Here is a 16,416-nt window from a genome sequence, read left to right as displayed (position 1 = left end):
TTCTTTTAAGAGCCTCTTTTTGAAAAAGAAAGAAAGGAAGGAAGGAAGGAAGGAAGGAAGGAAGGAAGGAAGGAAGGAAGGAAGGAAGGGAAAGAAAGAAAGAAAGAAAGAAAGAAAGAAAGAAAGAAAGAAAGAAAGAAAGAAAGAAAGAAAGAAAGAAAGAAAGAGAAAGAAAACTAATAATCAAATGTGAAGATACTTCTTTTCCTGTTTTGGAAATTCCTGAGGCTGGCATAGAAGGACATTGTGTAAAAATTCTTTGAAAGGTAGTATTTTCAGCTAAACCTCTCAAGTACTTAAAAAATGTTAAGACCGGGATTGGTCCTTACTGACGCGGAATGGCACTGGTCGGGTAATGTAATACGTGAGAATTATGTCCAGGGCATGCCCAACAATTTGGAGGTGCTGCATTCCTGAGATAAATCCCTTGGTGTGAATGCTAAAGCCTAGGCGGGGCCTTCCTTTGCTTTAAAGGACCCTGAAAGGGCTAACAGGCATCTGCCTCAGCATGCTGACCCAGAGCGAAATGAGTCACAGCAGCCTTTCTCTCCAACTGCTCTTGCAACCTGAGCCACTTAAGTAGACTTGGCTTTCAGTCTACACACCATTTTTCCCTTTGACGACAGGAAATGAATGTGCATCTAAGACATGATTATCACTGCATTCAGACTCCTTTATCGCTTTAAAATTTCAAATATTGGGTTCCTCTGTGATTAACTCACTTTAGTAGAAGCCAAAATATAGTTATTAATCTTTGCTTTATCACACATATTCAATGTGCTCATACTTTCTGCATTCGTTTTCTCTTGCTATCACAAATTATTACAAACTTAAGTGGCTTAAAACCACACAAATTTACTATTACACAGATTTGTATGTAGATGTTCAACACTCAGATCACAATCAATAGATAATTTGTGAAATTATCCTAAAATACTCCAGTTAGTTCAACTAGTGATCAGGTTGTATCAAGACACTTGAGTCAACTTCTTAGCTCATATCTGCTGTTTATGAGTCTGATATTTTAAAAATTGCCTTAGGAAACATGTTCTTCTAATCAGAAGACAATAACAAGTTTGAACTCCTTTAACAGGGTATAAGTTTTATCAATAAACTACAGGAGAGAACAGAAATGTCACAGTGATGTAGGAAGTGAACTACAGCTGTGACCAGGCATCCAGGTACCCTGAGAATGCAGTATACCTCAGGGCAGCCGTGTTCCTTGTTCCAGATCCAAGTCTAGTATCTTCAGGATCTTTTGACTCACATGCTCTCAGTGATGTCCATCTACTGCCTCAGCAAGGCGTGTGCTGGAGCAGAGCTGAATAACAAATCTGAACCCAGCACTTGGGCACTCACTGTTGGGATTCCTCAGGGGACTCTCGGTGCCCCTACATGTCCATTCGGACGGCACCTCTGTGGACATGCCACCGAGTGGAGGGCCGGGAGTGAGTGACGGGCATTTTACAGTGATGAGGCCCGCTTAGACTCTGGGCCTTATTTATCTGGTTGGGTGGCAGACTAAGTGAGAAGAGCTCCTCAAATTCCTTGAGTATGTTGTGCTTTTAGAAGTTACACCACCCTGTGTTGTTTAATGGGATAGAGTTCCAGTTTTGCAAGATGGAAAAGTGCCGGGAGCCGGTCCATCCTGCTGTTTCAAGGGACCTGGCATATATGGCATACTGTTCTTAATACGTTTGCTCACCTTCTTGGCGCTGTGTTTTAACCCAGGTCACCTCCTCCGAGAAAGGTTGTTTCCCCAGGTAGGGATTTCCCCTGAAGTTAGGGAGGGAATAAAACCTCTTAACTAAGTGCCAGGCGGGTAATTAATCTCTTTAACCATGAACAATCATGCTTAAACTACATAATCTTTACTACCTGGAATGGAGATAAGAAACGCCCTAACCTTTGGAATAGAGATTGATAGGATTAGAATCAACTGGTATAAATACAGGTGTAACAAGACAACAGGACTCAGAACTTAGATGAAGATCCTAGAGACAGAACTTAGAAGACAGAACCTACACAGAACCTAGAGACAGAAGAACTTCGCTGTAGATCCGTGCAAGCCTGCTGATCAACTGAACGCTGTCTCCGTGTCATTCCTTCTTCGCCGACTCCGTCCACACCTTTGGGGACCCCTGGACCTGCTGGGTTTGGACCCCAGCAGAAAAGTTCTGGACGTCTCTTTCACAATGATGTGAATATATTTAACACTACTAGACTGTATACTTAAAAATGGTTAAGATGGTAAATTTTATATCATGTGGAGTGTTTTAACCACAATAAAAAAGGTTACAGCACCATGAACATGGAAGACCAGCTCAATGAACAAAGCCAGCAGGACAGTCTTCCTCCAGTGGGGACTCATTAGTCACATCATAAAATAAACTTTTAAAAAGGTTTTATGCAGCCCAGTTGCACCTTTTGATGTTATCCTTTACATGAAAGGCATCCAACTGTCCGTGCCTTATTTCTGTTAAGTGGAGCAGTCTTTGAATATGTTTGGCAAGGTTTTCAGGAATAAAATAAACCCTTTAGATAAAGAACAAGCAGGTCTCTCTGCATGGGCCTTGACCTACATTTTCCTTAAGCACTTACCAATGAAATGCAAACAAACCCAGGAACTGTCCGTGGCTCAGCTGGTATTTGGGCAAAGGATGAAACTGTACAGAGATACCTGAATGAAGCCTTTGGACTCTGCTGGCTACTGGGTGGGAGCAGCCCTCCAGTGCAAAGCTAAGTTATCCAAAGGAATAATAATTGATTCTAGGAACAATTAATTTTATTTGCTAATAATGAACATTGGAGGAAGAAATTTAAGAGCACAGAATCACTGCATAGAACTTAAAGCCCCAAAGGTAAGGCTCCCAACTGGGGTGATAGGCTCCCAATAATACTTTCTTTTATCTAACTCTCCTGACATGACAGCTTGAATTATAAATGCTTCCAACGTTTACATAATGAGAAGAAGAATGAGTGCCACCTTACATGTATAGCATTATTTTAAAAATACTGTGTCTATTGCATAATTTTATTTTAAAAATAACTTTGTGAACTAGATTAACTAGCTATCAGATGCACTCGAGCCTGGAGCACTTCATGGTTTGTTTACCATGAGATCAATGCTCAGCTTTTCTGGGTTAGTCTGCTTCATAAACATCTCCAGAAATCCGAACATCTGGGAATAACGTAGACCAAGTCTCTAGGTGAAGAGGTGAATTTTCCTCTTCAATTGTTTATTTCATCCACTAGAAGGATTTTACTTTTGAGAAAAGGAAGAAGATTGGTGGAATCTTGGGAATATCCTGGTCCCTTCCTCCATTCCCTTGGCTGCTTATCCTATCTTACTGGTTTTCAATCTCTCCCTGCAATGTCAGTAATATATGTAATTGTGGCAGGAGGTCTATGCAGTCTCTCTCTCTTCATTCCTTGCCCTCTTCATGTCTTAGAGAAAAGAAACCTTTTGACATAATGGCGGTGTGATGTTATATGTGCTCCATGTGGGAGAATCTGAGGTGGACCACAACTCACATGGAACACGGTTACAGACCGACAAATGTTAGGCTTCCTGCTGCCTCCCAGGAGAGGGACAGGGACTGTGGTGCCCACGACCCTGGCCTTGGACATTTCCTTTCTGGAAGGGTTCTACTTCCACACCTTCCCAGACACTGCAGGTCACATGATAAAATTAAAGTTCTCTGCAGCTGTGTTCTTTCTCCTGACTTCTCTAGGTTGTTTAAAGAATATTTTAGGTGTTTTGGGGGAAAACTCCATATCATGCAGTCTATTGTTATTATTATTATTATTATTTTTGCTACAAGAAAAGTTTAAAGTAACCTGGCCAGTCTCAGGGGACAGAGCTTTGGAAGACAATGAGTTTAGATTCCAGACAGTTTTTGAGTTAACTCTTCCAGTTTTGTAAAACAGGTCCCAGGTCTGAAATGTATAGTCACAAATCAATAACACTATTTTGCTAGCAAAATCTCCCTCTATCTCCCTGATCCTATTACTCCTTCACAGAAATTATGTGCACTTGGCAGCCAGGGCCTGCAGAGGGAGGAGGAGTGTCAATGTCCTTGGATGACTGCCTACAAGCCAAGTATGGGGAGGCTGTGTATCTGGGAGTATGGTCCCCTGATAGTGCCCCTGCTGTGTGGCACCTGGTGGGGACTCCAGGCACCTGGCAGAGATGCTACGCAGCTCCCTGCATGATAATGTTGCAGAGGCACAGCTGTCCCCTGCCCCTCACCCTCGGCAGATGATCTACCCAAGGTTTCTGCAGCCTCTTTGGTGAAAGGTGTTGTCAGCAAACCAGCTTGTGCTCCCAGCAAACTCATGAGGCCCAGTCTAGGCCCTCTTGAAGGTTATAAATGCCTAGCATGCCAATTGTGTGCCACTGTGTACTGCAGCAGGCTTCGCTCTCTCTTGCCTACCCCTGCCTTTCTGCCAACCTTTCCCCAGGACCCATCATTGCTGGATACAGGAGTGGGGGTGCACCAGTCAGCAAACTACAGATGAGAAACAAGTCCTAGGCCCCTGTTTCCAGAACAGCCCCAAACCTCAAAGGCAATTCTGCTTAGGAGCCTCTGAATTCAGAGGGCAACCATCCAGCAGAGTGGAGAAGCACAAAGCTCCTTGAAATTCCATGAATTTTTGACAGTTTTCTTCCGCATTTACTCCTTGTGTTGTATCAGGGTAGGTCAACACAAGGTGAGGCATGTAGGCTGACTTTGAACTCAGTAGATGGTCCAGATGCTGAGGGTGGGAGCAGAGAACAGCAGTGAGCCTGCAGTACCGTCCTGCAAAGAGCTATGAGGGTCCCCACCAGGTGTCTCAGCTCTTTGCCTTTTAGTTATAAGATTCCAAAAAGCAATCCATACATGTTTAGTTTGGCCACCAACTGTGGAGAAAGACACCTTGTAGGGATGCTTTATATCACTGTGGTGTAAACATGCGGCACCTGCCCCTGGCACCATGGGACAGCCTCGTGGGCCAGAATCCTTGTCTGCTGCCATGCCATCGTGGTTCTCTCCTTGCCTGGCCACCAGAGTGACTTCTCTGAGGCACAGCAGAGGTCAGGGACCCTGGATCTGTAGGCATGTGGAATTCTGATCCTACCTTCACTCAACTTCCTGTTTTCCTTCCAGTGGGGACTTAAATACTTTTGAGATGGAAGAAATGAACTCATATGGAACCTGACTTGACAGCTTTTTTTTTTCTCTTTCTCCTCAGGACTTAATCAGATAATTTGGGGTTATAGTAGAAGGCCCTACCTTATCTCCTGGGACTACTGCTCTGAGCCAACCTCCCCACCCTAAGAAGGCCTTCCACAGTTGATCCTTCCCCCAACGTTTCACTTAAAGAGGAATGTCTATGAGTGCATTTCAAAGCTCTTAATACAACCAGGGTTACAAGGTTCCCCGAGAGGCACTGCCTGTCCTGGGTTTGGTATGACAATATGTTGAGCGTATTAGGAAGAAAGATCAGCTTCATAACTTAATCTCCCCTTGTTCTTGTGTCGCATTCTGGCTGCCAAGCAGCATTCCCTGGCTCCCTGAGGCTGGGTTTTAAACAGAAACGGATTTTCTCTCTGTCTGGCCTGAACTCCAAGAAGGGGAAATGTTCCCAGATTCTCCGGCGGGTGGCAGTGGTGGTGGGTGGGGTTGAGAAAAGGGAGTCTCGGTGGGCTCTCTTGTGGATGCCATGGCTCAGGATGGGGGGCAGAGAGGTGCAATATTTGTTTTCAGTTTTCTTTTCCTTTGCTACAATCCCCTTCTATCCTCAAGCCTTTTACAAAGTTTTATAAAACTGGTATTTGCTATGATTTAGGAAATTAATGGAAGGAAAGGCCTGTGGCCACACTTGAGGGTCTGTTCAAGGCAGCAGAATGGCAGCCTGGACCAGTTGGCTGAGAAGAACTTCGGGAGTGGTCCAGGGAACGTGCCAGCAGAGGTGACAGCTGCAGCCAGGACTGTGTGAGAACTGCCCAAGGATGATCTCCGCTACCTCCGGGAAGGGAAACTGGTCAAGACTGAGTGTCCTGCATTGGCCCGGGTGAGAGGGTGTGTTCTTTGGCTATTAAGTGGAATAGTGACCCCTGAAGCCTTGAGAACTTGGGAACTTCTGGGCTATATTTAGGAATAAAAACTCTTTAAATTAAGACAGCTATGTTTCTTATTCCTCCAGCCACTGGCTCTATTCCCAAGCCTCCCCACCTACCTCCTCTGACTCTTAGGATGTTTCTGTAAACCACTTCACATTCTGAACAAAGAAGATAAACTGAGCTTCTCCGTGAAGTTTAATTTTGATCCTGCCCCTCTTCCTATGATGCTTATAAACAAACAAACAACAAAGGAAATATCCCCGAGTCCCAATCAACACATGCCATTATAGTACAAATATTCCATCATAATAAATATCTAAGGTAGTAAGATAAAAATATAAAGGTAATTTGGTATCTGTTTACCTCATACATGACTTCCTTAACCCAAATTATTTTATCACTATTTGTTCCCTGTTGAGATGTACCTGTGCCCTGAAAATATACCACCACCGGAGCCAGTCAAGGAAACTTACTTTCTATTGGGACTCCATTCGACAACCAGCTAATTCTGGGTTTGGGGTTGCCGTTAGCTCTGCAGATCAGGGCCCCGTCCTCTCCTGGGGACAGCACAAGATTTTGAGGTGCCATGATCCAGTATGGAGCCGCTTGATTGAGGAAAGAAAAACACACACAAAAATGTGAGTCAAATAAGAATTCTAGCTAATTTAGTATAATGACCTACTTTAATAAAAAGCATTTTGCAAAACATTTGTTAGTTTTATTTTTTAGAGTGAGTAGGTTTATCAGTGATGCTTCCAATAATACTTCAGGTTTTCAAAAGAATGTTTAAAGAGACTCACGGATATCTAGTTATTATTTCTAAACCTTTTTGATATAATTATCATCTGTTTTACATTAATTAATCGTACATCAAACAAGCCACAGATTTATCCAAGGGTTAGAGCAATTTACAGGTGCAGACAGGACTGAAAAAATATGAATTTAAATGCTGAGCCTCACAGAATCTATGTCATTATAAAATTAGGAAGCAATTTTTAAAACTTTGCAATTGTGAAAAGTTGCAAGGTTAATATATAGTGTTCCCACAAGCCCTTCACCCAGCCTTCTCTAATATTAGTATCGTATATAACCACGGTACAGTTATCAAAACAAGAAATTAACATTGGTGCAGCACCATTAACTAAACAACACACTTTATTAGAACTTCCCCAGTTTTTCCAGGGTCTTATTTCTGTCCCAGGACCCTGGACACCACATCGCATTTACTTGTCATATTTCCTTAGTTTCCTCCAATCTGAGAATTTCTTGGTCTTTTGTGTCTTTCATGACCTTTAGACTTTTGAAGAACACTGATCAGTTATTTTGTAGAACGCCTTTGGACTTGGATTTGTCTGTTTTCTCACGATTAGACTGAGGGTTTGGGTGATGGATCTTCTGATTACATCATATCAGGGAGCATGTGATATCAACATATTACTGGTTGTGTTAATCTTGATCTCTTGGTTAAGGTGATGTTTGCTAGGTTTCTCCACTGTAAAGTTAGTATTTTCCTGCTTTCCATACTCTGTTTACTTAGTGAGGCACTAAGTTCAGACCACATTCAAGGGGAGGGAACATAAGCTCCATCTCCTTAAGGGAGGAGAATAAAGAATGTGAAGACATCTATTAAAACTGCCTCAGTAAATTAATTCTTTTGTGGCAGGATAAATACTTAGAGGCTATACAAATATCCTCCTTCTCCTTAAGGTTTCATCCACTAATTTTAGCACTCATCACTGGCTCTTGCCTGCAGCAATTGTAATGGCGGGATTCTAATGGTGATTTTCCATTTCCTTCATTCTTTCTACATTTATTGATTGGGATTCTTTTGAAAGGAAGATTTGAGGAAGCTATTTTTAATCTTATTTAGATGCACAATAAGTATAAACAGCAATGAGAAGAGATTCACAGTATTATGAATGTTGATATAAATTTATATTTGTTATTATTGAAGAATATAATGAAAGGCATACAAACTGAAGATTTAGGGTCTCTCATGAATGCAAGAGCAATACATTTTAAACAATGCTATGTACCTTTCACTGTGACAGAAATGGTGTGATGGATGACTCCTAATGCATTTTTGGCTATACACTGGTACTTCCCCGAGTCTGCTTCTGAAACCTGAGTGATCTGCAGAGTTTTCTGAAAGTTCCTATAAAATGTCCGGTTGATGGGTAGTGTTCCATCTTCTTTTATCCAGTAAATAATTGGGGTAGGCCTGATAAGATAAAGGATGATAACACAAAAAAAGAAGTTATCTAACTGCTTTTGAGGGTGAAATTTCATGCAAGTTTATAATAAATGCTTTATATAAAGCTAATGAGAAATATATAGGTACTTTAACTAGCATCGCACTTTTATAAATAACGCTCAGAACCTTATGTTTAAGGCTATCACTACCATTTTCACATAAGCAGAACTACACTACTTTGTGGCACACCATAAACTTTGACTGCAGTGGTGTGGTGAGTATGCCAGCACGAGTTACTTTACTGACGGGACCTAAATGTTTTCTTCCAAGTTCTCATCAAAGAGGCACTCTTGGGAAATTTTACATGAAGGTACTATGCCAATCAAAAGAATTACCATGAAATTAATGATACTGAGTTAGATTTTTTTTTTTTATCAGCTAGAGTTAGAGATGCACAGAGAAAGAGATGATACACATAGTTGTACCCAGGAATTTTTTTTACACACATTTCCACATCAAATGGAATAACTTTTTTATTTCAAAGAAGGTTACCTGGTAATATAAATTAAGTAATTAGAGAGATGGTGCTCTTTCCTTAATGTCATTATTATTTACTAGAGGCCGGTGCACGAATTCGTGCATGGGCGGGGTCCCTCGCCTGGCTGGCAATCAGGGCTGATGGGGGCCCAGCTCATCCTGGTCGGTGCTGATCGGGCCAGCCGGCTGGGGAAGGGACCGTGGGAAGTTGGCTGGCTGCGGGAGGTTGGCTCTGGGAGCACACTGACCACCAGGGGGCAGCTCCTGCATTGAGCACCTGCCCCCTGGTGGTCAGTCCCCTCATAGCTACCAGCTGGTCGTAACAGTGACATAGGCTGTTATTATACCAGTTGACAAGAAGAGATTAAACTCGTGTATTACACCATTTCTCACGGTGTTTCTTATTCAATTATGAAGTGTAGAGACCGATGAAAAGCCAGAACACAGGCTTAGAGTTAAAGATCTGCTTTCAAGTGCCAGCCCTGTTCCTAAATTGTTCCCCGACCTTGGCTCCTTGGCCTCTTTGGGCTTCAGTTTCCTTAGCTGCCTTACTGGGCATAATATGCCTGACTCAATCAAGTGGCTTTAGAAGCTTTTCATGAGGATAAAATAAAAATCCACTCGACGCAAACATTTACTAGGCACGGAACTAGAGACCAAGCATTGAGTTGTGTGTTGGGAAGATAAAGATGAAGAAAGAATGATCCAGGCCCTCAGGAAGATCACAATATTTGTCATTAGAAATGCAAGTGGGATTAATTGATTATTTTAAAAATTGATTTTGATATATTTGGTTAAATAAAAATAATTTAACACACACACACACACACATATATTTGATGAAACGGTTTCTAAAATAAGGCATGATGTGAATATAAAAAGAGGCAAAAATGTGAAATCGTTTTGAGAAGCTGAAGCTACCATGCAGACGTGGAATCGGATAGCACACTATGGTGTTTCCTTACAGTCAGATTAATCTGCATCTCCTATGATCTGGAGGTGAGAGGGCAGTGGGGGTAGAAGAATGAGATCACAGCTTTGCTACGTCATGAACTGCTCTGGAGGCCTGCTACTCCACAGGGCAGGTGTTAAGAATTAGAAATATTTTTATTCTATGAGTCTCATGTTTATTGATTTATAAGTGGTAGAGCTCCAATCTTAGTTTTACAGCATTCCAAGCTTTAAAAAAATTTGGAAGTTTGATGCAATTTCCAAATACCAACCATATTTTAGATTTCTATGTAATATGTCACATGTGGGAAGGAGAATCACTACATTGTGAGAACAGGTCTGTCTGCTCCCAAAAGGTTGAAGGTTGGTAGATTAAACCACTTTTAACACAATGGTGAAGAAAATTGCAAGGGTTTTGGTTTTTGTGTTTGTTTTTTTATTCTACTGGGGAAGATATATACTTAATGAATCTTTAAATGAGGGCTTTGCTAGTTTCCAGGTACTTGAGAAACCAAGTAGTGTGTAGTGTGCTCTCCTGCCACAGCCAGCAGAGGCCTCCATTCATTCCTAAAGGCTGGTTCTGGGAAGGAGACTGCTGAGTCATCAGCACAGATCAAACATGTGATCACAACATGTTTCTGAGAGTCTATTCAATGCGTTCAGCATATGTGCCCATATCAATGGTACTTGCTCTATGCCATGTATCAGAAGGGACTAGGTAGAAGTTTGTCTCTAATGTGTACCTAATGTAACAGTTGTTCTTATATCTGAGCGAGGCCTTCCTGCAACTCCTGCCAAGGGCACATAGGTTCTAGGGGTGACATCGATTTTGACGAGACATTTGCAAAGAAGCTGGGCTTGTGACTTTACAGTAGGAAATAGTGCAAGGAACACTGTGCCAGTTCTGAGGCTAGGCCCTAAAAGGCTGTGTGTGCTTCTATTGTTAGAAGAATTACCCTGGGCTGGGCTGCTAGAGGGATGTGAGAAATTCAAGGCCAAGAGCTCAGCTGTGCAACTGACAGCCAACACTACACCCTCAGAACTGTGAACCCATAGCTGAGCCACCTAGTAGACACATAAACAGGCTCAACCTAAATCAGATGGATTAGCCCATTCCAGCACAACCTCCCTGCAGACCTGCAGAAAAATGATTAATGATAAATAGCTATTGTTTTTAAGCCATTAAGTTTTGAGGTGGTTTGTTACACACAGTAGCAAAATAATACACCCTAATTATAATCGTAGCAATCATAAGATGATAACTGATACTTATTTCATGAGGAACACTATTATATTAAAAATGTTTTAATAATATGAGATTATATGGCCTATTTTGGAAATAATGCTCAGATATTTCTTGATGCTTGTTGGAATTATATAAGACAGTGACTCTTCCTATGATACTAATACTTCTCTACCAATCGATTCTGTTTTTACAAGAAATGTACACCAAGACACAAAGTATTAACTCACAGTCCTTCTGCAATGCACTCTAAGGAAAGAACATTCCCTCTTAATTCCTCTTTGTTACTTGCATTGCCTTGTGGAGTTAAAAATGTTGGTGGCCTCTCTCTACTTGATTTAGCTGCAAATGAGAAAATCAATATGCATTAAAAGTTATGAATATGTATTTCCAGAAACACAGTTCACTGCCTGAAAATCTAATCCCTTTTCAAAACTATTTAACATTGTAAAATTTGTTAAGCTACACATGCACACTCTTTGCCTTACAAATAGCCATTGCTCACTTAGCCACCCAGGAGTAGGAACAATTTTGGTTGCATAAACACTAATAGTAAGAACTATTCTCCTTTTGTATATTTTCTTAATTTGTAATATTTTTTAATGAATTTTTTTGTGTACAGGTAAATTTTCACAATGCAGACATAGAAAGGAAAATCATGTTCTCAAACTAAACATCACGTAAAATTAGTGCTCAAAGCAAAATTAGCTGTCTACTTCCTAGAAGATGTTAAATTTTTCTGAGGGTATGACTGTGGAAGGGCTATTCTGGTTTCCACCAGGGACAACATAACACTCAATTCCATTGATTAATTATGGAGATAAATCTGTGGTAGATATCTAATATGTCCAAATCCTCAAACTGCAGGTTTATAGAAAACAAAACAACACAAAACAAAATTAGAAAGTTGCTAATAAAGGTCAGGCAAGTTTTGCCACAAATTAAGACTAATAATGGAGTTAAAGAAATTGAAATTGGTTTCCTCAACGAAAAATATAAAGAGGGCTCAAATCAGAGATCTCTGGGAGATGTATATAGGCCACCTTCTTTCTCATGGGGATATTGCCTAAATGTGGTCTTATATTCTGGTCAACTCTGAGAAAAACTTAGAGTAGAAAGCAAACCATATTCTGATTCTGTAGCCTTTTATAGTTTTCAAAACTTTAATGCATTAACTATTTGATGCTCACAAAAGCTGAATATTGTAAAATTATAGTTTTCCTAAGATTTTGAAGTTAGAGGCAATTTTATTCCTCTGAAATCACTTTGGGAATGGTTTTGAGGCCTATGTCTTTCAGGAGTTTGTTACACTAAAAATAAAATAAAACAGGAGCTGTGGCATGTCTATTCTGGTGATTGATAGAACCTTAATGTTTTTTACTTCATACTCAAAGGTAAAAAAAATAATGCAGCAGAAATTCTGCCTTCTAGATAATTAAGAAGACCCCATATCCAGAATCCCTAATTTTCAATGATCAATTCTGTACCTGAAATCCACATTTCCCTTAAGGAAATCAAATTCTTTTCTTTTCAAAAGAATGAAGTTAAATGTTCTATTTTGTAAAAAATTACTTCTACTGAAGATAATGACTGGGTTTTAAACAAAATTAAGAGAAATACTGTTGCTAATTATACGATATTCATAATGTCATGTGAAAACAGATGGGAAGTGTGATGACTTGCAATCAAAACCCACTTACTGTTAGTTGCTAAAGATTACTAAGACGGTGAAGAGTTAGTATTCAAGCAGGTTAATGCACTTTGCCAATTATTTAGTTCATGAGAAAAATTTATGAACAAGACAAAAAATGAAAAATCTAATTCTGAACACACATGAACATTTTTTTCCAAATTATGTGAAATGGTTCTTTGCATGAAAACAGCTATAATAATTTTCATTATTATACATACAACATGGAAAATGTTTTAGTGGCATGTTTGCAAGCTTATAGCTAAATTTCACAAGAAACATACATTTATTCTAGTGGTAACTAGGAATTTCATAAAGAAATAAGGTTAAATAGCCATGGAGGTGAAGTTAGTGAACTAAATTCTACAATGAAGGAGAGATTATCAGTTACAATCACCATAACTCACCACCATAAACCTCAGTGTCACTCAAATTAGCAGCTATAGTGTCATTCAATTCATCCACTGAAATAAACAGAATATTATGAAGAATGTAAAAAGTAGGGGAGAAGGTATTGCAAGAAAAAATACTGGGCAATGAAAGCAAACACATCCAGCTATGCTGACCAAGTGCCATCCCTAACAACTAAAACCAGTGCTTTAGATTGTACATGACTAACTCATTGATTTACTCAGTCACCCCTAACCAGCATTATGTGAACATATAACTGAAGATGTAGGTTTGCCCACTGAAGGCCTCATGGGGCATAAATCACACGCAAATGCGCAGAACTTCAAGTGAATTCACAAAGCTATCAGGAAAACAGTAACGTTAATGATAGCAAAAATTGCAGAGTACTTAGGGTATGTATGCCTGCTCTTTATAACACATACGGCAGCACTAGAGTCACTATATTCACAGGTAGTTTCCTGATCAATGAATCAGTTTACTTAAGTCAGTAGTACTTAATGGTTAATATGTTTTACACATCATTGAAAGACAGATGCAGGGAGCTAAACACTTACCTAAAATCACCTTCAGAGAAATAGGTTGTTTTTGCTGTATGGTTTGAGTGTGGTTAAATCTGGCGTAACAGATATAGTCTTCGCGGGAATCCTCTGGGAGAACATTGGAAAAATAAAGGTCTCCATTCAGACCCTGGGAAACCCTCTCACTCTGTGGAAGTCTTTGAAAGGCTGGGGAAAGGCAGAGAGACAGCCGGACCATTCTATCATTAAAGCGACCACTTTCCAAATTAGCAAGACAAATGTATCTACCACTAGTTCTATGTATTATTAAATCTCCAATTGTACCTGTGGACCCTAATTTCTCTGGATTAGGACAGAGATAAAGTTGTACAGTGAAGTGTTTTATTAAGCAAGTGTAAACCAGAAAAAAAAAAGAGTTTGTGTGACTTTTCCTAATATTTAAGTTAATACCTAAATATGCATATATACACACATGCCTTAGAATATGCATTAAGGAAGCTTATAAGGATATTAACCTGGGTTTCATCTTCACAAATGGCCAGACATCAAATACTGTGAGAGCACCTACCTGTGAACTAGGCCCTGTGCAGGTGTCGGGCACAACAGGATCCTTATCCTGTCTGAGCTTGTCTAACTGAAGAATCAGGCAGCAAAAGGGCAATTAACAATAGGGTGCAATAATGACACTATTTAATGCTGCAGACATGCCCCTCAGAAGCCCGCCTCACCCAGCCTTCCTTACCTCCTCTTTTTCTTTTCTGAGTTACTTAGCACCTTCTAACATACAACATATTGCATTTGTCATATCCATGGCTTACTGCCTGTCTCCCCATGCCAGAATTCAAGTTCCAGGGGGACAGAGACTACCGCCTGCATGTCTACGGAGGTAGCACTGAAGCTGCACCTTGCCCTGCATAGGAGCTCCCTAATTAAATCAGCACCTGTCAGCTTTGGGTTTAACCATTTACTTCCTCTCAGGTCCAGTTGAGAAACTGTCTAGCTTCAGGCATGAAGGGAAGCTTTTCTAAGCTGATGAAGGATGCAGGGAAGTGAGACCACTGATCTGGGCGTGAATTTACACTGGGCTGGCTAACATGCATCTTGAAGCTTCTGACAGTCCACAGAGTCTAGACTGGGAGAATTCTTCAGCTTTGAAGTGAAAGAACTAGGAAAAATTGCACATCCCCGGCCCTGGGCCAGCGTGCATGGGACCAGAGGATTTCTCCAGTCCGAGTCACCGCTGTGTTCCTCCTGCAGCAGGTACCCTACCTAACATTTCACAAAAGGCAAACTTATGGTTCAAAGCCTGCAGCTCCCTTGGGCAGAAAACATGGCAGAGAAATGTGGAGCCAGAGCCAGAGACAGCGCTGGTTAGCCATGTTAATAAAGTTTCTGGTCAAGACGCAAATTTGGCTGGTGATTGTAAATTCATGGTTTTGAGTCACTAATCCCTAGGGAAAGCATTGTTTTAAAAATAACTCATAAAAATAATGTACATTTATTTAGTGAATACAGAGAGTCAAAGATAAGCATGCATTTATTCTCTTCCATTTCTCCTGCTGTATTTTATTACTGACGGTGGTCAGTAGATCAAATTAAAGTGCCCATTGAATTCCTTTGCGTTACATTTAAAAAAAAATGTATGCAGATAGAATAACTTGATAATGTCATCTTGCAAGAAGGATGCTATACAGGTCTGAATTTTTCTCATATTCCAGATGCAATTTTATTTGAAAGATGATATGCCAACAGTCTAAAATGTATGTGAATGACATAGCGAGCAGTGCAATATGGAAAAAAATTAGTTATTTATTCAGATGATTCTGAAACTATACATGTGCATGTATCTTTACTGAGTGAAAAGGTCATCATTTCTGAATAAGAACCAAGGACCAAATACTGGCCTCCCTTGGCAGTGACATTTAGATACTGTTATTCTCAATGTCATACACCAGACATTCACATTTGATTTATTGCTTACTCTTTCAAAATCAGTAAAAGCAATAATGGGAAAGATATGTTTGCTCATTTACTCATGTATATGTTTATTTTCCATTTCTTCATGATACTTTCTCTGAGTGCTTTCAAATAAGAGTCAAAATGGAAATTATATGTTAGAGCTAAATTTAATCTTTGGTAATATGTACAGCACGTGACTTCAGAAGAAATCACGTCATTGAGAATAAAATATATTCCCAACGAATATTTAGCTTGCATTGCCACCATTACACCTAAAGGATTCCTGTCAAGGTCAACAGGAACCTCCATGTTGCCCAAATTCAGTAGTCATTTCTCAGTCAGATCAGAAGATATATGATTTACCAGCAGCATTTGAAACAGTTGATTATTCTGTCTTTTTTTAAAAAAATTATCTTTAGCCAAAACCGGTTTGGCTCAGTGGATAGAGCGTCGGCCTGTGGACTGAAAGGTCCCGGGTTCGATTCCGGTCAAGGGCATGTACCTGGGTTGCGGGCACATCCCCAGTAGGAGATGTGCAGGAGGCAGCTGATCGACGTTTCTCTCTCATCGATATTTCTAACTCTCTATCTCTCTCCCTTCCTCTCTGTAAAAAAATCAATAAAATATATATAAAAAAATTATCTTTATTGTTGCAAGTATTAAAGAAATCTCCACCACCACCACCATTGCCCCCCTCCGCCCTGCTCCTGCCCCCTCCTGAGGCCTTCATCACACTACTGTCTGTGCCCACGGGTTATGCATATAAATTCTTTGGTTAATCCGTCTTGTTCTGTCTTGTCTTGTTCT

General features: G+C 40.3%; 1 protein-coding gene across 1 annotated transcript in view; it reads right to left on the bottom strand.

The window, feature by feature from the left end:
* NRCAM (neuronal cell adhesion molecule) overlaps positions 1 to 16,416 on the bottom strand; it is a 193,714-nt gene that overhangs the window by 41,745 nt on the left and 135,553 nt on the right. Inside the window, exons 8-12 of the mRNA XM_006774857.2 lie at positions 13,687 to 13,857; positions 13,129 to 13,185; positions 11,262 to 11,373; positions 8,143 to 8,327; positions 6,580 to 6,711 (exon numbers count right to left, since the gene is read on the bottom strand). Of these exons, the coding sequence (XP_006774920.1) occupies positions 6,580 to 6,711; positions 8,143 to 8,327; positions 11,262 to 11,373; positions 13,129 to 13,185; positions 13,687 to 13,857 (657 nt within the window). The remainder of the gene's footprint in view (positions 1 to 6,579; positions 6,712 to 8,142; positions 8,328 to 11,261; positions 11,374 to 13,128; positions 13,186 to 13,686; positions 13,858 to 16,416) is intronic.

Source organism: Myotis davidii, unplaced genomic scaffold (assembly GCF_000327345.1).
Source record: "Myotis davidii unplaced genomic scaffold, ASM32734v1 scaffold125, whole genome shotgun sequence".
Taxonomy (NCBI): domain Eukaryota; kingdom Metazoa; phylum Chordata; class Mammalia; order Chiroptera; family Vespertilionidae; genus Myotis; species Myotis davidii.
This window is presented reverse-complemented; position numbering and strand designations above follow the sequence as displayed.